General features: G+C 37.7%; 1 protein-coding gene and 1 long non-coding RNA gene across 10 annotated transcripts in view; one reads left to right on the forward strand and one right to left on the reverse strand.

The window, feature by feature from the left end:
* Positions 1-3235, forward strand: part of LOC117673501 (uncharacterized) — a 35551-nt gene extending 32316 nt beyond the window's left edge. Inside the window, exon 3 of the long non-coding RNA XR_004593497.3 lies at positions 2818-3235. This is a non-coding gene — a long non-coding RNA (uncharacterized LOC117673501). The remainder of the gene's footprint in view (positions 1-2817) is intronic.
* GRIK1 (glutamate ionotropic receptor kainate type subunit 1) overlaps positions 1-22951 on the reverse strand; it is a 216541-nt gene that overhangs the window by 144591 nt on the left and 48999 nt on the right. For 6 of the 9 annotated variants that reach the window (XM_087895064.1, XM_034430595.3, XM_034430521.3 and 3 more), the window contains exon 1: positions 12340-13090. The exons of 1 other annotated variant lie outside the window; for it this stretch is intronic. In XM_087895064.1, the coding sequence (XP_087751190.1) occupies positions 12340-12436 (97 nt within the window). In that variant the 5' untranslated portion in view covers positions 12437-13090. Of the gene's footprint in view, positions 1-12339; positions 13091-22951 lie in introns of those variants that run through there. 2 more of the 9 variants (XM_087895063.1, XM_087895061.1) reach the window with 1 other exon arrangement.

A 22951-nucleotide genomic window follows, 5' to 3' on the forward strand; every position in this document is an offset into this window, starting at 1 on the left:
TCATGCACTATATTCCATCTGTATTTTTTACATGACGCTACCAGAATTTGGATGAAAAATGTATATAACTACCAGATGACATTAAACAGATACAGTACAGAGAACTGTAGCTACATGGTTTTTTGCAGTTCAGGTCTGGTAGCCCTACTTTTGTATGTACAGGTGGCCTTCAACTTACAATAGTTCATTTAGTGACTGTTCAAAGTTACAATGGCACTGAAAAAAAAAAGACTCATGACCATTTTTCACACGACCGTTGCAGCATCACAATGGTCACATGATCAAAATTCAGACACTTAGCAACTGACCCATATTTATAACTGTTGCAGCGTCCCGGAGTCATGTGATCCCCTTTTGCGACCTTTTGACAAGCAAAGTCGATGGGGAAGCCTAATTCACTTAACAACCCTGTTACTAATTTAACAAGTGATTCAGTGATTCACTTAACAACTGTGGCAGGAAAGGTTGTAAAATGTGGCAAAATTCACTTAACAGCTGTCTCACTTAACAACAGAAATTTTGGGCTCAATTGTGGTTGTGAGTTCAGGACTAGCTGTATTTAAATTGCTTTAGTTTCTAGGAGGGGAAACATTGTAATATGCTTTGAAAACATAAAACATTATTTTCTAAATGCAGTACTTTGTGTTGATTTTTTTAATGTGTTAACAAGATTAAAAACTAAAAACAAATTACCATCTGATTGCCTTTTCATAAGTCAGTGAAGTTTATCCATACTGGATAGTATGAATAGTGAAAGATATAAGTCTCTAAGGGATAACTTCCTAGATTGTTTTACCACAATCCAAACAACAGAATTAGATTTTAATAGTTCTTTAGTTTTTTTATACCAAACTAAAATTACAGATATATATATATGTATGTATATGTATATATCGCCAATTGCTTAAAGAAAGAACTTGTAAAGTAGAATTCCTCAAATACTAAGTTTAATGATTTCTTATCTGTGGATCTCTAACTAGGCATGTGTAGTTAAGGTACAAAGATATGCTAAGATAGTTCTTTGTTATATTACATCTTCAGAAATAGTTTTGAATGTCCTTTATAAGTATCTGCATACAGATGATTAAACATAATTGCAAAAAGACAATTTCAGATGTAGTCCATCTTGAATGAAATTTTGAATGAAACAGTGAATGAAACAGTGATGAAAGCTGGAAGATGTGATAATAGTGGTTTACTTCAATGTTGTAGACTTGTGATATCTTACAATCTGCCTCTGCTTTTCATGGCCATATAATTATGCTGACAACTTGTTGTAGGCATAATTGTTTGGAATGCTTTTTCACTTGGACCATCTTTAGTTATGCTAGCTGGAATACTACAGCCTGATCATTGATATCTGCAATCAAAATTGTAAGGATGCATTGTTACAATATACTTTTTTTTCCCCCTAAAAGAACAACTTCCTGAAGAACATTCAAGCTACGAATATAAGAATTCCATGACATGTTATATACATACATATATACATACATTTATATATATATATAAACTACACCTTGTCCCAAACATCTTCACAGTACTGCATTGTGGCAGTTTACTTCTTTATTTTTATTTTTTGTTATAATAAAAAGCAAGAAAGAATAGCATCAACTTTAAAGAAATGTGAGATTGCCCTAATTTTGAGAATAATTTTTCATACGATGTTTAGTCCAGGTGTTTGTTGCAAAAGGAGTGAAATTCATTGCTAACTCAATCTGAGAATTCTAAAGAAGACAAATTTGATGCCAGAATCAACATTTTACTTAAACATTAAGAGAAGCAGAAAAAGTTATATATGAAAATATCTCCACTTACACTTACTGTACAGAACTGAATTAAATGAGTATATTATTCACACATGTAACCCATATTGAACAGAATGAGAACTATAAAAGTCAAAAAAATCAAATCAGTTTTTTTAAAAAACTAGCGCAGCTAATTATTACAACTATTCTATTCTATTTATTTTATTATTATGGGATTGAAAAAAATCCCATAGGGATTTCATTGCTAGGAAATATTAAGGAGTATTTTAAAGAGTTAGCAAATATACACAATTATCTACACAATACATTTTAATCAAAGCAGAATACCTGACCATATGCTATTATGGTAATATCTGTGTTTCCTTATAAGCTTCATAGGAGTGATAAGTACTGTACTTTTCATGTCAAAGCAGCAAATGTTTCCCTTTTAGTCATTTTTATGTATAAGAACGTCTAGAAGAAGGAAAAGGGAGGGCTATAGAAATGAACATGATATAGGAGAGTTCCAATCCAGATAAATAGATTTCTGGGTACCCTGTTGCCTGGTGGCTCATATTGTCAGCGCTTTGCTATCACTGAGCATCTATCAGAGGAAAGCGAAGGGATGGTAGTTCTCAAATAAGATGTCAGGTTTGTTAAATCACCTAGTGCTGTGCTGATCTTCTTAGTCCAGTTGAACCAACATGCAGTGTGTGTGTGTGTGTGTGTGTGTTGTGTTGAGTGTATGTGTAACTGATGATCCAGCAGAAGGATCTGAATATAAATTCCAAACATTCATATTTGTTTTAAAGCATAGCCTGCAACGTTGGGCAATATGACTAAATTAACTGAATTTGCATTCAGCGTATATTACTGCAGAATGTCTTTCTGGGATCATATTATAGACTACTGTGCAATGTGTTTATCATTTCATGTGTGAAGAAGTCTAACCTGCAGTGGCAACAGACAGGAAGCTTACTAACCATTGTCAATACCATGGTCGGAGGTTCTCCGGAACTGTGTTTCCCAAACTTTCCTGTCATTACCAATGTCTCTGTTTCCTCAATAGAAATACTCAGAGAAGCAACAGAGAAGGGCAGCAACTTCCAGCTGCTTCATTGTTCCTCCGGCAGAAGGCAGCTATCCAGATTGGGCTCAAAAGCAACAGAGATGGACAATGACCACAGCAGAAAGACAATGTGAATTGTCTGAATGAAAAGAAGCATGCAGAGGATATTTTACCCTAGCAGCTACCAAAAAAACTAGAAGAGGCACCGGAGAGCATGAATGTGGGATGAAACTCCCATATTTCTCCATATTTCTCCTTAATATTCCATTTTAAATATGGGAAGTTATGCAGATACCATTGGATGCATCATCCCATCTACAATTTTTTTTCATGATGTAGAATAGAGGCGAGGTCCCTTAGACTCCTATCTCTATTCTGCTGCTATTTTGAACATTAAAGGTTTACAGGTAGTCCTTGACTTATGACTAGCCTTTGAAAGACCTTTTAGAGCTACAACACCTTCGTAAGGGGTGCTTTACAGTCCATAAAGCACTTCTGTCAATCATAAAATGTCACACCAACCCCCTTCACTAGTCATCTGGCCACATTTTGGTGACCATCTTGTCACCAAATAGGTTACAGATTACCACAATCACAGCACTTTGTGGTAATCTGTAACCTATAATCACAGCAATTTGTGATGCCTTTTGCTGGTTTCTAATGGTTTCTTTTTTACCAGTTTCACATAATAACTTCTGTAAAAAAAGGTTGAACAATTGAGTCTGGTTATGTGGTGCCTCAACTTACAACCACAACAACTTGCGATTGCAATTACAATCTCCATTGTGGTCATAAGTCAAGGGCTACACATAAAGCCACAATATGGTTCCCAGTAGCTCTAGAACTATATCTGGATTTTGTTTCATTTGGTTAGAGATATATAGATAATATACATACTTCCTTTTTCATCATTTCTCATTGTTTTTTCCTGCCCGTTAGTGTATTTTTGACAATTAAACATTTTTTATTTTTGCTGAAGAGAGAGGGGGGGGGAGAGAGGGAGGGAGAGAGAGAGAGAGAGAGTGAGTGAGTCAGTTTGGTTAGGCTAGAAACCTGGAAACTATGAGTTCTAGTCTTGCCTCAGGTCCATTTGGAGGCAAATGATACCCCAAAGTGAGCAACTGTGTTATCATGCTTTGTGAGCCTTATTTATTAGCCTTAACTATTTGTTCTATATTCTTTTCATAAAATAAAATACAAGTGACATGTTTCCCTTCCCCCCCCCCCACACACATTTCCATCTTATTTCCCTTGATACTTCCCTTAATAATGGAAAACACTCTCTAAGCTTCCCTGGACAGAATTTGCATTGCCTGTGCCATCTTTTACTGGCAAGGTTTTACTGTTACAGTATACGTGAGCCTTAATTTATTTTTGTTTTCCTAATTTTCCTTTTTTTTTGCTTGTATTTTAATTTTATAATAAATGTGTAATCATTTTTTCTTCTTTTCATTTCTTGTCCATCATTCAGAGTCATGACATTGTGCTGGGATATAAATTAGTAATAAACACACAAACAAACAAACAAATATTCACTGAATTCAGAGAATATCACCTTGATAAATGCCACTTTGGAGAACAAAACAAAAGAACCTACTCACAACATGCTTGAAATTTTGCAAGACAGAAGAAACATATTTTTTTACTACAGATTTAATCAAACTCTAACCCAGGGATCAGCAACCTGTGGCTCTGGAGCCGCATGTGGCTCTTTCATCCCTCTGCTGCAGCTCCCTGTCGCCAGCTGGCTCCACCATTGATAGGGGGCTTTCAGTTAGGGCAGATAGAGGAAAAAGAACGCCGTGCTGGGAGGGGACTCTATGGTGGGGGGAACAGGACTTCTGGTCGGCTCCAGAATTGAATGGGGGGCTTCCAGTTAGGACCTTTGTGGCTCTTTTAAGTGTTTAAGTTTGCCAACCCCTGCTCTAACCCAAACAACAATGTAATGGGTAACTTAAAAGCACTTAACACTGGTTTTTATAAAATCTACCACTTTGTAATGATATCATGTCACACATGTCATGTTTTTATTCTACTAAAAATGAAATGATGGACATCTGTATTTTTCCTTGTGCTGGACAACAGGAGATAACAGTCATGAATTGGATACTTCTGCAAAAATCTAGAGCTTCAAATCAGAACCTCAGGATGACCAGTGAATCTGTGCACATCCATCCTTTGCATAAAAGTTTTTTGCATTCAGGAAATGAATAGAATTGTATCCCAGTCTATCTCCTTGAAATATCATAGCATGGAAATGATAACATCTGAATGCTTTTCCTGCCATGAACAGAAATGAAAATGGCTTAATGCTAAATCAAGTGTATTGGATGCATGAACTCTGTTTTTGTTTTTTTTTGTAATATAATTGAATGTCTGTGGGTGTGTAGTTATATAGACAAAATATGTTATTGCTAGCAATTGTGTTGTAAACTCATCTATCAAAGGAAAGCTTTTGTTCAACATACTTGGAAATAATAATAAAGTCAGATACTTGCTGAAATCAAAATATTATATAATAAAAATGCCACACTCTTTATATTTATCAGTATTCCAGTGTAATTTTCTTTCTTTCCTTTCACTAAGGTTTTCAAAAAGATGGTGCCCAAGCACCATTTGGAATGAATAGAAGCTAGAAAAATGCATTCAATAAATTGCAGTTTGGATACTTATTCCACTACTAGGCATTCTACTTCTTGCAAATGTTTTAATGCTTAAATATATTGTATATAGCTTTGGGATAATCAAAGTAGTTCATGTCTCCTAAACCAGCGGTCACCAACTGGTGGTCCGTGGACCACTGGTGGTCCATGAGAAAATTTTGGTGGTCCGGAGAAAAATTATTTGCATTTTTATATTGCACTAAATCAAGGGTCCTCAAACTACAGCCCCTGGGACGGATACGTGCAATGAACGTTTGTGTTGCTGCAGAGAGTCTCCCCCTTTAGGGTCTTTTTGTGTGGGTTGGAGGGGGGCAGAAATTCCAACATGGGGTCTCCTGTAGCCCCCTGGTGCGGGGCTTTGGGCGAAGGCTGGAGGGAAGCGCCGCTGGTGGCAAAGAACTGGAGGGCCTTATTCCAGTGGGACTGCATCATGGTCTGAAACTAGCTGACCATCTCAGCCCACTGAGCCTCCAGGGGCCGGTACCTGGACTTGCACTCCCGCAGGTCTTCCCTCTGCTTGGAAAGCCTATGCTCATAGTCCTCAGTGAGGTGCTTCTGCTGAGCCTCCTTCTCGGTCAGATCCAATTTGAACTGAACAGCTGTTTTGCCAATTCTTTCTCATGGTGGCTGCTTAGCTCCTACAACTACTTCCTGTTGGGGCCCTAAGGAGCCCGGGCGGGCAGGAGAGGAGGAGCTGGGAGAGGAGGGGTGAGTAGAGGCTGGCGAGGCGCCCCTCAATGTGAGTGACACTGAGTTGACCACACCCACCCAGTCACATGACCACCTAGCCACGCCCACCCAGCCGGTCATTAGGCAGATTGTATTAGTGGTCCGTGAGATTTAAAATTATGAATTTAGTGGTCCCTGGAGTCCAAAAGGTTGGGGACCCCTGTCCTAAACTACATGACTATAGGGCAAGATCTGACATTTATTTTTAGTACTATCAAAACCTTACATATGCAGTTCTAGCACCTTTACCTTCTACAATTTGCAATTGGATTTACTTTCTAAATTTGGCTACAGTCAAATTTCCATTATATTCAGAGATGATTTCTCCACTGAAGGATTGTTTTATTAAGTAAAGATGCTGAAAGTTTTGAACAAAGATTTCTTCCAAGAAGTGATAATTTTATCAGATAGAATGAATGAGTCTAAGAACTCATCCTCAAATACTATCATTCAGACATCTAGGAAGGTTCAACCAAACCTTAAGTAGAAGTAACCTCATAAATGTGTACTGGATTGATTTTATACACATATGTCCTTGAAGACATAGAACTGTGTTGTAGGCTGTCCAATAGCTCAACTACTATTGTCAGCCCTGGAGGCCATCTTTTTCTTTGGATCTTCAGGGCTGCCACACTTTTCTTGCAACCGTTTCATTAACCTAACTAGATAACATCATCAGTGCTGGTCAGACTAGTTAGGGTAATGAAACGTTTGCAAGAAAACAAGCAAGCTAAGAGAGCATCAAGGACCCCTCATTTCAACCCTGAACTACAAATATTCTCTTTTATTGCTACAGTTTAAAGCTCTAATTTAAAACCGGATGTTTTGGTTTGAACTACCTAGCTGGAGATGGGAATCAAGTTATTCCTATCTCTACTTTATAGAAGAGATGCAAAAACAAATTCATTTATATATTCCAAACATTTACATCATTAGCTAAACCAAATTCTTCTGTTTCTAAAAAAAAAAAAAAAAATCATCACATTACATGTCTGCGGTTTAAGCAGAACTATCATTTTTGCTTTTGATTGGATTTCACTTGGTGTAGTTGCAGTGCTCTCCAGAATCCTGAACAAATGAATTCTACGTTTTCTTTCTTTGGCAGTTTATGTTGTCTTCTTTTGCTTGAGACATTTATCAAATTGGCAGAAATCTTTGTTGATAATGTGACAAGCCATTCCTTTTTATGGATGATTAATCTATCAACAGCAGCTACTTTTGATAGTTACAGTCCTGAACTTATGAACACAATTGAGCCCAAAATTTCTGTTGCTAAGAAGACAGTTGTTAAATTCATCATGCCCCATTTTATGACTTCTTTGCTATGGTTCTTAAGCAAATCACTGAAATGTTTAAGTGAGGCATACAGCTATTAAGTGAATCTGGTTTCCCCCATTGACTTTGCTTGTAGGAAACTCCCTAAGAAAGTTACAAATTACAATCCCAAAACCCAGGGACACTGCAATCATCCTAAATACATGCCAGTTACCCAGAGTTTGATCACATGACTGTGGGGATGTTGAAATGGTCGTAAGTGTGAAAACTGATCAATAGTCACTATGATCAGTGCTGTTGTAACATTAAACGGTCATTAAACAAATGGTTGTAAATTGACGACTACCTGTAATAATTCCTGAATCACACATATCTTAAATATTAGCTGCAGAACAGCAATAGTGGAAAAGAGCATTTCCCCCTAGTCATCTTGTGTAGTTAAAAGGGTCTCCTGCTGTTTTAAATAGTGTCTTATTTATTTCATAGGATGCTTCAACAACCAATCTATATGTTCCCTATATCTGTGTGAGAGAGAGTATGTGTAAGAGAGTGCATGTGTATGAGGGTGAATGAACAGGAGAGAGATTTCAAACTAATGGATTTGCAAACACTGCAAAAAATAATCGATTTAAAAATAATAAAACTTTGTCTTTTGTTCAAATCCAGCCATTTAACTGCTAAGACTAGGCAAGCTTTTTATAGCCCGTAAAAATAAAAAAAGATAAGTGCCGATGTGTTTTTCCCCAGAGATAAAGAACATGGATTTCAAGGATAACAAGAACCTGCTGCTCTCTAAGAATAGCTATAGCTGATCTCCAACGAAGCTCTGCAATTTAGGAAGAAGTAGATTGCTGAGCTTCTGACCTACCATTTTCATGTTAGATAATCAGAAAAAGTCTTCATAGCAATTTCTGTGCAATAATTAAATATAAGGAGTTTAGGAGTTTAACCTTAATTCTTCCTAGAGTAATTTCTAAAGCAGGTCATATAAAGCTGATAAATTATTATTGCACATCAAGCTTTAGTTTAATAATACAAAGAAGTTCATTGGCTTACTGGCAATATCGTGAAAGTAACTGCACAAGTATTCTCATGATCAATGTTAGTTGTAAAAGCACTTCAGTGTTAATTTTGAAGCCATTCTTATAATTTAAATTGAACTGTATGACTTTCATATTATCCACTACAATCAAGATTAAAATATATGAAAATAATATATATATTTATGCATGTAGTTTTGGCATCTCCACCCCGGACCACCCCAATGATGCCCTTCAAGTGATGTCCCGGTGCCTGGAGGCTGTACGGATCTGGATGGGGAGGAACAGACTCAGGCTCAACCCATCCAAGACTGAGTGGCTGTGGTTTCCGACATCCTGATATAGTCAGTTGGTGCCATCACCGACTATTGGGGGCGAGTCATTGGCCCCCACGGAGAGGGCTCGCAACTTGGGGGTCCTCCTGGACTCACAGCTGTCTTTAGAAGAGTACTTGACGACTGTGGCCGGGAGGGCGTTTTATCAGGTTCGCCTGATTCACCAGTTGCATCCCTTTCTGAATCAGGACTCGTTAAATATGGTCACTCATGCCCTCGTCACTTCCCACCTGGACTACTGCAATGTTCTCTACATGGGGCTCCCCTTGAGGAGCACCCGGAGGCTCCAGCTGGTCCAGAATGCGGCCGCGTGGGTGGTTATGGGAGTGACGGGGCGCTCCCATGTGACCCCCCTCCTGCGCGAGCTGCCCTGGCTCCTGGTGGTCTTCCAGGTGCGCTTCAAGGTTTTGGTTACCACCTTTAGAGCGCTCCATGCCTTAGGACCGGGGTATTACAAGACCGCCTTCTGCTACCAGTGGCCTCTCACTGACTAGTACGCTCCCATAGAGAGGGGCTCCTCAGGGTGCTGTCGCCCAAACAATATCGACTGGCGGCTCCCAGGGGAAGAGCCTTCTCTGTGGGGGCACCCGCCATCTGGAATGAGCTCCCCCCGGAGATACGGAGGATCCCGGACCTGCGCGCTTTCCGCTGTGCCATCAAAACATTTCTTTTCCAGCAGGCCAGCCTGGCCTAACCTCTCTTTTAAACTTTTTAAACTTTTTAAATTTTTTAAATTTTAAATTTGTCTTATGAATTGGGGTGTTTTAAATTTTGTTTTTAGGGCCAATTATTTAATTGTATTTTAATGGTTTTTTAACATTTGTATTATATGTATTTTATTTGGCTGTTGACCACCCTGAGTCCTTCAGGAGTAGGACGGTATATAAATTCAATTAATAATAATAATAATAATAATAATAATAATAATAATAATAATAATAATAATAATAATAATAATATTGATGTTTTTCTCCAGCCCCAATAAGTCAAATAACTGTTTAGAAAGGAAGATAAATCATTTTATAGTTTATAGGGCAAAAAAGAGATCATATCCCAAGATTTAAATATATAATATTCAAATTTTTTAACCGTAGTCAGGTTGCTAATTATATTTTGTTATTGTTTAAACGCAGAAAGAATTTTTTAAAGTTCTGGCCTTATTATATCTTGTTTAACTTCTCTGTGTGTGTATGTGCACATATGCACCCATGCACCCATGCAGCCAAGCACACTTACATTCTTCAGATTAGTGTTGACTCCTGGTGACTACCAGGGCAAGTTCTTACTATTTTGGGGAGGTAAGATTTCAGAAGTGGTTTTGCCATTGCCTCCTCCCTAGATCTAAGAGAGAGTGACTGGCCCACAGTTTCCCCTCATGGTTTCCCAGTTTCCAACCTGATCCCTAAAACACTACCCTAACCTGGCTGTTTCTTTGTATCTCACACTTATTTTCTTACTCTATTTTATTTTATTGTGATTTTCCTTTATTGTGTTTATGTTACATCACTTTGTTATGATACATGATTACAACAATAAACTTACCCTATTTCCCCCAAAATAAGACATCCCTTGATAATAAGCCCAATCGGCCTTTTGAGCACATGGCAATAAGGCCAACGCTTATTTCAGGGTCTTATTTTTGGGGAAACATGGTATTTATGTGGGGTCCTTGGTACTCTCTGAGCTTGGCTGTTTTCTTGTAGATGTTTCATTACTCCTACTGTTGAGGTTGCCCAGTTTGGTAATGAAATGTCTGCAAGAAAACAACCAAGCTCAGAGAGCACCAAAGACACCTCATTTCAACCCTGAGGTACAAATATTTTTTTTGATTGGTAATCTTATTTGTCCATTTACTATCCAATACTCTCATTTCTCCTTAAGTACATCAAGAATTTCCTTCTTTTCATTGAATTTATCACAATACCCTGAGAACAACTTTTTCAGCATAGCTTTACAGCCATTTAAAATATATAGTAATTTAGGTCAGGTTTTCAGAACATTAGTCTACTATTTATAAGTCACTAAGTACAAAAAAAAAAACAGAATTCAGAAAGTTGGCTTCCCTTTGTGTAATTGCTTAGTGCCTGCTTAATTTTCTACCTACATTTTTGATAACTGATATTCACTGTCCTGTTGACCCAAAAAGCCCACTGTAGAAAGAAACCCTCCCTATGAACTTTGTTGGGTTTCCATGGAACAAAGTTTGCTCTTTTTCTCAACCATAGAGTGGCATATTCTTGCTAAGGAGGATATAATCAAGATAGTCCATAATTGCCTATCAATCTAACAGTATGGCATATATATAAATATAAAGACAATCTCTTTATATTTCAACTCTAACTCTTTCAGTCTCAAAGAAGAATAGGCTATGTAGCCATTTCTGGTTCCTAATTTTTAAGTGACCATGCCAATATCTTATACCAGTCAGAAAGTTATTTTAATATTTTAGTTATTACATTGTGTATTCACAGTTCCAGTTTCTAGATTGTTTCCTGAAGTTGGCATCTTCAAAAAGCAAATATAAATATTGACATGGCCAAAGGGAAATAGCTGGTTTTTGGTGACTTCGAAATGAAGAACGGTTAAGCAGATGGCACTCAATATTTGTTTATTTTGAATTAGCACAGAACAGCTTTCCCAGTCTGGTGCCTTTCAGATGTTTGAATTACTCTGCCCCTGGTGATGCTGGTAGGAATAATGAGAATTGTAATCTCATACCTCTGAAGGGCTCCAAGTTGGGAAAACAAATTTAAAGAGAAGGAACTCTCTCTCTTTCCTTGGAAAACACAAGCAAAGGATCTCACACAAAATGTATCTAAAGATGGTTGGTGAGGAGAATTCCAAAAATTCTTTTAAAGAGGAAAAAATGCTTGCACATGAGCACCCACAGAGACATGTATACATACACAACACAGAGAGAAACAAACTTCCTTTGCTAAGTCTGTCCACCAACTGTCTGTGAGAAAAAGCTTCTGAGTAAGTGAATAATAAGGAGAAACAAAACCACTCTGGAGGAAATCAGCCACTGAAACAAAACTCCTGGGTAAGAGGGACCTAGGCAGCCATCCCTGAGCAAAAGGTCAAGTGTGCACTCTCTGCTGGTCTGAGCCAGATGCTTCATCCTTGGACTAGCAGCCTGCCCAGATAGTCACACTGCAATCCAGTGCCAGCAATTGTAACAAGCAAGGAGTGTCTGAGAGGTTGGTCTAAATCCAGAGAAAAAGAGAAAGGTCCAGGTATTCTTGACCAGTTTCCGGTCTAGCATTTCTTTGGAGCAAAGTACCTGGGGCCAAACTGGAATAGACCGATTCCTTCTACCCTGTGAGCAACCAGCAGATAGCAGAAGCTTGATCTCCTGGTGCTTGTCTTGCGGGGGTGGGGGGGTGTTTCCATACCAATATAGGAGCCTAACCAAAACCACCGGAAAGATCCCTTAACACATTCACGAACCCTCCCTGCCCCTTATTTCCCGGCACTCACCGATCCTGAGCACTTGCTGGGAAGTCTGAAGGACGCCCAGGCGAAGATAAAGGAGGAGAAACAAGAACCTCCTGCTGGCTTCCATGGCAGAGTCCATGGGCTCCTCGCAAAGGACTCTCTCCGCTTTCTTCACGCTCTGGCTGGGTGCATGCTTCAACCTCTCGGCCACATTTCTCCCTCCTGCTTCGGCATTCGCTGCTCGGGCTCAGACTGGTTGGCAGCCCCTCATATTTTCCTTTAATTCTCTCTCTCTCTCTCTCTCTCTCTCTCTCTCTCTCTCTCTCTCTCTCTCTCTCTCTCTCTCTCTCTCGAGCGCGTGTATCCCTCCTTCCTTCAGCCCATCACTCCCGCTGGCGTCCCAGCCAAGCGAGAGGGTCTGCAGAGGGTCTCCTCGACTCTAGGGCAGCGAGTCATTCGATGGGAAAGTTGCCTCTCGGAAGGAATGACCCGGCTTGGCTCCCGCTTTCGATCTGCCGCCCAACGACCGAACGGGGAAGCGAAGAGGCAGGAGAGACGAGTTCTCACGGCAAATCCGAGCAGCCGCTGCTGGGAGCCCGTCCCGTGCCTTCTCCCAACCCCCGCACCCCTTTCCTCAGCTACTTTCTGCCTCGTGGACCTAGAACTGATTGGATCGCTGCTGTCTCCGAGCTGGCTCTCCTCTCCGGATTAAAGGAACCCGGTCAACTCGCAGCTGGTCAGCTGGAGAAGAATGAATGAAGCCCCTCTGGTGACGTCAGCCCGCCTGGGAGCATCACACGCCGCGCACATACATACTCATACACATACATTACATTTATCGTCCCACTCCCAGCCATTTATCATCAAGCCTCTGATAAAGCAGCACAGCGTCCACTTAGGGATTCTGTTGCTGGGACTTGGGCTGAGATTTGCCCAAAGGAACATAATACGGGACGATTTCGGAGGCCAAAACTCGGGGGAGATTTGAGCATCTTCAGGATGAATTTCCGAGCCCCTTGAGAAGGGAAAGACTTGACTCCAGGAAACCGTGATAGTTAAATATGGGATGGTAAAATAGGATCATATGTCACTACCATTTACTGTTAGGGTACTTTAAAAAAATAACTAGGGACACCTCTGTATCTCCCCCAAAATGGAGAAATCTCAGTGGGAGAAGATTCCCTATCCCAATGGGATTCCCCCACCCCATAGAATGAAATTTTTATATCATTAAAGAATTCCTTTGTCAAATAATTACAACTTTGGGCTAATCGCTGAGGATGATTAGTGAAAAGTGAATGAAATTTCTGCATATTTCAAATGTGTATAAAAGAAAACATGTTATACTGCAATATAGGCATTTTAAAAAAAAATGATATAGAACAGTTCTGAATTCAAGATCTGAACTGATGTAGACCAGTTACACCTAAAGAATTTCCTGGATTCTAAATGTTTTGGTAAATACTTACAAACAGGCAATTTTGCTTTTCACTCAAACTGTTCACAGCATTCAAAACCATTATTACAACAAGCAGTGATACCATTCAGTATGTCAGTCTAGCCATCAATAATGAGTTTGATCAGAAGGAAAGACTTGTAAGTTACTTTGTACTCAGAATGATTTTATTTGTTTGCTTAATTTTTATTATGTGTTTAATCCACCTGTTAACAAGAATTACCTGAGGGGCCGGAAATTGAAAGAAGTATCACATGTTCCAAATTTGATTTTGTTAAATAGCAGGCGGTTGAAGAAAGGACTTGGCACAAAGTTTAATATCAATGCTTTATTTAAGCTCCGTAACAGCAATGGCAATTCCAGCCGTGGCAGCCCTTTTTAAACCAGAGCTGTCCGCGGCTTCAGCCACTGACATTTCTCTAAATTTCCCGCTCTCAGGATTAATTCCTGATTGGCTTATTTAAACTGTCACTTAATACTCAACAGATTTGATAGGTAGAAATTGTATTGTTGAAACAGCAATAATATACATGTCTATCTCTATATCTGTACATACACACATATATACATATGTATATATCGCTACTATTCCAATATAAGCCTTGGTGGCACAGTGGTTAGAGTGCAGTGCTGCAGGCTACTTCTGCTGCCTGTTGGCTGCCTGAAATTTGGCAGTTCAAATCGCACCAGGCTCAAGGTTGCCTCAGCCTTCCATCCTTCTGAGGTCAAGAAAATGAGGACCCAGATTGTTGGGAGCAATATGCTGATTCTGTAAACCACTTAGAGAAGGCTGTAAAGCGGTATATAAGTCTAAGTGCTATTACTATAAGAACATTTTTAAAAATTAGGGTGTCAAAGTAAATACATGTTGAAATACTATAATAGTTTCTTATCCAGTCATTGATCACTTATGTGCAGTGATGGCTAACCTTTTCCAGACCGAGTGCCCAAAGCACGCTTGCATGCGCGTGAATGCAGGCACGTGCACCCAAATCCCCCAAATGCAATGCACACATGGGTTCCATGCATGCACCCCCCACACATGTGCACACACCTCCTGCATGCACCCCCTACACATGGACATGCGCCCCCACACGCCTCCATGCACATGCATGAGCAACCCCCACACACAATTACGCCGCCCCCCCCGCATGCATACATGGCAGAGACCCCGAAGACTAGCTGGCCGGCAGGAGCATGCTCACATGTGCGATGGAGCTGAACTGGGGCGATGGCTTGGGTGCCCACAGAGAGGGCGCTGCATGCCACCTCTGGCACGCATGCCATAGGTTTGCCATCACTGACTTAGTGTATACTAATTCACCTGTGTACAACTCAATCTTTCCCTCTCCTGTCCTTTATCACTTTTTTGTACTGCTTAAATATAGAAAACAATAAAAAGCAATTATCCATCTAAAGTATCAAATATTTAAATGAAAGCCATGATGTTTATTATTTTAGGGAAATACCTTAAAAATTACACACTCAAGAATTTGATTTGCCATTTTAAAAATATCAGTTTCAGAATCAGACTTCCTCACAAATACTGAGCTCAAATTATTCCTGCCAACTGCCTTTATGGTGCATCCATAGCTCTATAGTATAATCTGTGAAACTTTCACTGCTATCAGCTAGTCTCTCATCTGACGGTGAAGGTTGTGAAGCCTCAGAAGAAAGTGAGGCTCATCTACAAAGCTGGAAGATAGAAGTCCTGAGATATGAACTATGCTTATCTCTTTATGCCAACACCAGGCTTTTTTTGGAGCAGGATAAAACACAAACGTGGTGTGTGGAAATACCATGAAGCACCATTCTAGATTTTCTAAAACAGAATAAAAAAAACTACTCCAAGTTTGCCATTAGAGTAGATATTTCTTACAAATACCTCTCCCCCAAAAGGGAGGGAAAAATATGTAGGGGTTGTGGAATAGAGCAGAAATAGGGGGAAAAAACCCTGGAGAAATCATTGACCTCAGTGAAACATTGAAGCTTGGAGCATGGCTCCATAAGGAAGCTGTAGTTACATATTTAAAAAATCATTTATCAAGAACAGCTGAGTGAAAAGATTCCAGTCAGTTCTAGTTACATTTATAAATATGGTTTTAAGAAATGCTAATATCTTATTCCATTTCTTAAAGGCACAATGGCTTTCAATAAGCCATTTTATTTCTACATTTTAATCCTGACAGCTACATTATGAGTACCTGGGATAATGTTATGCATAAGCAGGGAGATTATTACTGAAGACCCAGTCCAGTTACAGACCTTCAGCGATCACAAAGGCATGGTGAGACCTTAATGACAATTGCAAATTTGTGTTATCAAAATGCAACATTCTCTGGTGACCAGAGACATGCCTGCTCGCTTCCAAACCGGAAAATATCAAAAGAGACTCATGATATCTTGCATTACACATCATCACAGCGGCGAGATTGGCGTACGCTCAATTCTGGAAAAATCAAAATATCCCAACAGAGGAGACAATTATAAAGAAGATCTTAGAATGTGCGGAAGCAGATAAATTGACCAAAAAACTAAAAGACAGAGACCAAACACAAATATGTCTATCTTGGGAAAAATTTTATAAATGGTTAGAGAAAAGGAAATTATAACCCACACTAGATGAGGAATTGTATATATTGAGAAACTTATATTGTACAAGTAAAGTGAGGTCGGATAGACGTAATTGATGTATAAAGGTATATAAGTTGTTCTATCTTCTCCGGAACATAATATGGAAACATAGTACCGAATATTAGGTTATTAAGGTACTACATAGAAGTATGCCTGTTTTCTTTCTTTTTTTTCTTTGTTATGTGTTGTATTGTCTTGTGTGTTATTTATATGATGTGTTGTTTTTTCTTTTTAATGGAAAATGTAAATAAAGATTATTTTTTTAAAAAAAAATGCAACATTGTCCTGAGAAATTTTGAATGAAACATTTATGATGTGGAGACACTGTCCACAAAAGGAACTGTTATTACTGTGAGGTATGTACTCTATACTGTACATTAGCTCTGTGTTCATTAAATCCTCCCCTGTTTAGTTGTAGGTTAATTTGATTGTGACTTCAGCTGTTATGATTTCTAAAAACATTTGTGACTTAGTATGCCATGTGAACCACATCATTACAACTGTCTGAAAAAAGCAATATTAAAACTAATCATAGCACATGGTCTGATGGCTTTTGATATTATAGGAAATAAAGTTCAATATTCAGTGAATATTCCAGAAACTGAATAGCAAGAAATGTAGATTAGCTAGGGAAGCATAAGTTCAGAAAAGAGAATAAACAACATTGTCAATATTTTAAAGCATAGTTTTATGAGCAAATCATAATGTCTTGTATGCAAAGAATACTAAGTAATAATTGCTTACTTTCACACGATAGTAAGCAAAACTCCAGTGAGCATTCTGTGCCTTGATTTGAGGAGCTAACTGATAAGTTTATAAATTTGCACTAAGAATGTCTTTACATGCCCTCTCTATGTCCCCTTTCAGTCTCTTTTAGTGTCCATTTTGCTTTTATTTATAGCTTATTATATTATTTCAATTGGGTCATATTAATAATTATTTTCACATTTTATTGTTATCTAGTGGCTTTTGGAAAATTCTCATTGTTTCCATTGGGGAAGCTTATGGATTTTATTATATTCCAGATTATTTTAATAATTAAGCTTAGAGACAATACATTTGGCAGCATAGAAAACATTATTATAATAATACTGTCCAGTAGCAGCAAATCTTTTAATTTTTAAATTTTCTTCTGCATTTTTTCTTGGGTTGCTTTGCAACATCTAGCCAAGTGGGGCATGTGGTCCTTAGGAATACAAGTAGCCACTTTATAGTCTGCCATTCAAATCATGCCAGATCTTGGTTTAAGCTTATAGTGAACAAAATAGTCATCTTTTTAACTACCATATTTGTGTAATAATCCTTCTGCAATTCATCTTTCAGCTTGTGATGAACAAGGTATAAAGGAATCTGTATCCTAAGCTGTTCTTATTCAACTATAATGAATTCCTCTTGACATTCTTCAACCTGAGATCTGCAGAAGTATTGGACTACAATCTCCATCTACAATTGGACTACAATCTCCAAACTACATTGTGCCATAGGGGAGAAAATGCCTTGGGCAGCTATCAAAGTAATTACCATGAAATCGCTGGCGTTTTTGCTTGAGGTAAGACTGCCTAAAAGATAAATGGGATGTAAGGAGAGTAACTGGGATGATTGAGACAAAGACCTGGCTCTATGTGAATCACTAGTTACTGCCATATTCCCCTGCCCCCACACACACACTGCAATTGCTCATTAGAGCCTTACATTGTCAAGAGCAGTGGCAAGAACCTTAACATAATACTTGATTTGATTTGATTTGATTTGATTTGATTTGATTTGATTTGATTCGATTCCCTTTCCCTTTCCCTTTCCCTTTCCCTTTCCCTTTCCCTTTCCCTTTCCCTTTCCCTTTCCCTTTCCCTTTTCCTTTCCCTTCCCTGATAGGGCAATTTTAATGGCCTCTTGTTCATTATTTCCCTTTGGGTCATTTCTGCCCATGGGCCAAAGTCACAGACATTCTAGACTCCATGGCTGAAGGCTAAGTTCCAGGTCAGAATCCAAAGCCTCAATTTGTGGGAGTCTGACTATGCCGATATTAATTTCAAACATTTGTGAAATCCTACCAATAATTTCCATGAAATTTTGACTCAAAGGCGGTTTGTGTGGAGTTATCAGTATCCTGAAAACTCCTATTACAAAGGCCAAATGATGATTACACATTTTTATTTCTACTGCTCTCCTGACTTGATTCACAATGGGGATGCATGGATAAGTATCAATTTAAAAGTCAATCACCATACTATCCACTTCATTGGCATAAGGCTATCTTTCTCAAGCAGAAAATTGAAATGGAAAATGCAGTGACTGCACTAGCAATTTATTTTACTCCCTAAATTCATGTAGATGTGCCTGCACAAGGGACCATAAAAGAAATGAATAAATATACATACAAGAAACATAAGAAATTAATTGCTGAGTATGCATATCTAGCTATCTGTCTGTACATCTATCTATCATTGAGAAGCATATATATTTGTAAGAAAACATTAGAAATATTCAAGTATTACTTAATACTGGTTGTTTCCATTGAGAGTTAAAATATATCCAAATCCAATGGTGAATCTTTCTGAAGTTGGCATCTTCAAAAAGTGGAATGTACTTCCACTGACTGAAAATAGCTACTATGGCACAGCTGGTATGTGACTAATACACATCTCTAACCCAACCTGTGTAACTAATTCTGTAAACAGGAGGCAGAATAATTATGTTCAATTTTGAATTATATGTCACGTTATATAAAGTCAATCAGTACTGGAAATATCACAGAGACCAAAATAACGATCCTTCAGATGAGTATAATATTTATACAATAAACAATTACACAATGCTGTTTCTATTTCCCAATCCCTTAAAAACAGTATGAAGAAGATTCACAAAGAAAATGCAAGGAATATTAATAAATATTCCTCTTCCCACTAACTCATGCACAAAAGACAAATAAAATAAAAAGCATGCTCCCTCGTTTAGCCATCCTAGAGCCTTACTTCAAGTGTCTTCTGAAGAAGAGTAAAAACCCATGTTTTCTGTTGAAGCCAAGAATCAGGGAGACATAATGAGATGAAGCTCCTGCAAATACAGTGGGTAACTGGATTGTAGAGCTTTAGAGAACCATGGGGTTAAAAAAAAAGAGAGTGATTATTTTTACTGTTACTTTCAAATGCACCAGGGAAAACTCAGAAAGAAATCATCATAAATCTCAGTCACAACCAGTACTGTAGAACTGCATTTCAACTAATACAGAATGGAAATATTCCCAACTCATGTAGTCTTACTACTATTATATATGAGAAAGATGCATTCAGTAGAATATGAAATATGATTATTTTTGCCAGACTGAGACTGCTAATTATATTGAATTATATTTGAGAATACTTAGAGATATATCTCAAATGATAAAACTTAGTTTTATTGGACTGTTATTAGAAACAGCAACATATTAAGACAGATGAGCCTCATTTAAACACAGGACATGAAATAAAGTTCATTTTGTTATGGTACATTCAGATATGTAATGCCCTGTTTTAGAGGTTTAGTTGGAAAAAAATCTCCTCTATATTTTTTACTCAGCTTAATTCTCAGTTTGTGAAGGAGATTTTCATTTTTCAGATTTCAATTGAGAGTATAAAGTTTTCAATGAATTAATAACAGGTTTTGCCTACAGAAAAGTGGCATCCATGTGTTATTTTGGAAGAGTATGTTTTAAGTCACTTAGAAGTAAGGGTAGTTTGGGTTACAATTACCTTCTTCCTTAGTTATTTGAAACACTTCACTATTTATTATCATGCTAAACTGACATAATCTTAACCTTAACAATGTTTATTTGGAAAACATGAGCAAAGTGTGAACTTTAGTAGGATCAGATACCCTTGTTGCTTGCCAAAATTTCATAGTTAACAATATCTTTATTTAAAATATCATTTTGATAACTAGATATGATCAAGGAGCACAACACAACTATAAGCATCTTTTAAAGAAAATATTTGATGGATCCAGATAATTGTTGAAGATATATAATCCAATATTTAATACTGGTTTATTTGTCATGTTTTTATGGTACAGTGGGTTCTTCTGGATAAAAGTTGTTTTATGTATTACTTTCCATCTGTTTTTTGTATATTTTAATCTTACTTTGAATTATATACTAGTAATTAGGAAGCCAAAAAAAATAGAAATGAATATAGCAATGTTATATAACCCCCAAAAATAATTCTGCAAGGGTGAAGTAAATACACTTATGTCCAATCCTAACTACTGTACTTTAAAGCTTTGATATTGCCATTCAAGTCTCTGGCCAGTTTTTTCTTCCTTTCCTAGGAACATTTAAAACTGGTTTCTCAATATGAATGAGAAAATAACTTGTGCAAACAATGAGAAAGGTCAAAACTGATAAAGAATCTTATGGCACTTTAAAAATAAACAAATGTATTACCACCTAGGCTTCCATTGACTACTTCATTTTATAAGATAGCTAGAAGGTAGTTTTATGAGAGAAATACAAAATGCATCAACTGTTGCTGGAGAGATATCCTGAAAATAAAGGAAGGAAGCAGAATTATTTCAAATAATAATCAGCTCATTGTTAAGGTGCCATGGAACTGCTCAGGACTAACAAGTCTATCCCTGTAAAACATGTATCAAAATGTGTTTCCCGTCACTTTCTTTTCCAGTCACTCTTTTCCATGCCCATATCCTTTCCAGAAAATAGCTACTGTGTCTTTTTCCACCATTTCAATCATTCTACACTCAGTGTATATTTGGGCATAGGCAAACCTAAAAGTTACTTGAATTAGCATGCAATGATTTCAGGACACTTTACTATACTTGGAAAGCTGCATGATTTGGAGGCGCAACCTGTGTTCATTTCTCAAGATTCAAGATTCAACCTTGTGATCTTGGGAAAGTGAAACAACATCATGGTAAAGAGATTCAGAGGAAATCCAAGCTTTTTCTAGTTAAAGCTCTCTTTTCAATTCAAAAGGATTTCAGTGTCCAAGACCTTTTGCATGTGAGATGTTGTTTTGGAACAAGCTCCCTGCTTGTGCTATCTGCCAGGATTTAATCCAGTGCATCAGTAAACTGTTTTGGAATACTCTGAGAATGTTCTCACAGCCAGAGCAACCCATTGCTGAAAGCCAAATGTTTGCAAACTCCTCTTAGAAAAGATTAATCCAATTGCATGAAGAATCACAAGAGTGGGGTTACTCAGAATATGCAGGATTACAGAGATGCTTTATCCAGAAAGATCAATGTTAAACTAATGTTTACAAATAAAACGGCTCCTGTGTAAGTAGAATTGCACATACTTTTTTCTACCTTTAATCAGTAATCTAAACAACAAAATTGATTATTTAATTCCTGTTTAATTAATGTAACCATATTGGTTATTTCCTGTTTGACTAGTAAAGCATACTTTTAATCAGATAAGTTGCCTTTTAAAACCATATTGTCCCTGGTGAATTACCTGAATAGCAGATTGAAGAAAAAAAATACACTATATGTTGCTGCTTCTGACAATGCCCTATAGTTTTATTTATTAGCATATAAAGTAGACATATTTCCTTTAATAATCCCAAATCATGATATATTGTCAAGGTTTCAAAATATGTATGCAAACCTACATATCAAACTAAAGAAATTTCCATATTTCCGATGCAGCATTGGAACTAGACTTGAGGGCAATTAAAAAAAAAAAACATTAGCCATCGTGGTTAGTGTTTGGGGTACATTTAATACAACTCTTTGTATTTGAGCAATTCATGCTGGCCATTATGTAAATATTTTAATGGATTGGTCCAACAAAAAAAAAACAGTTTTTCTTTAATTAAAATGATTGCGGTCAACTAGCAACCTTACTTTTGGGAAACTGGTTATACACACAAGCATATTCAGATGCAATTAGCACCTTCTCTTATTTTTCAGCTCGGAGAAGTCAGGACAAAGTAATAGTCATGACTAACTTTATCATTAGTAAAACTCTTCCTCGTGCATTTCAGGTTTTGGGTGAAACTGAGGGTCAAAATGAAACCACACACATTTGTGTGTGCTCTGAATGCAACATGAAAAAGCTGAGGATTTTTAGCAAAAGGGAGAGCAACAGACAAAATATGCCCGATTACATCATCACAAAAATGCATACAATTTCTCATATAAGCCAACAATCTCCTCCTTTAGTTTCTTTCACTTTCTCCCACTTGCCCTTCTTCTTCTCCTTTACCATCAGTTCTTATTTTGCAACTTCCTACAGTTATGTGAGCAATATTTAGCAAGGAACCAATTAGAAAATGGCCAAAATCATTTTCTATTATGCTCTATAGAATGAGTTTCTGGTGATAGCTGAATTAGGAACTTAAGTAATGAAGATGGATTTTTTCCAATGGCTAATTTCATTTCTTCAAAGTCCAAGACTTAATTAATTACATTTGTTATGATGGAGTCAATTCATTGGCAGCTTCTCTTACATGCAGTCCTACAAAACTGCAGAGTCATGGCCGAGATTTGGGGCAGGAATGCTATGTTCATTGGCATCCACAGGAGAATTATATCAACCAATGGCAAAACATGTGATGATGCCATCAT

The sequence above is a fragment of the Pantherophis guttatus genome, chromosome 5, assembly GCF_059756535.1.
Source record: "Pantherophis guttatus breed Tessera chromosome 5, ASM5975653v1, whole genome shotgun sequence".
NCBI classification, from domain to species: domain Eukaryota; kingdom Metazoa; phylum Chordata; class Lepidosauria; order Squamata; family Colubridae; genus Pantherophis; species Pantherophis guttatus.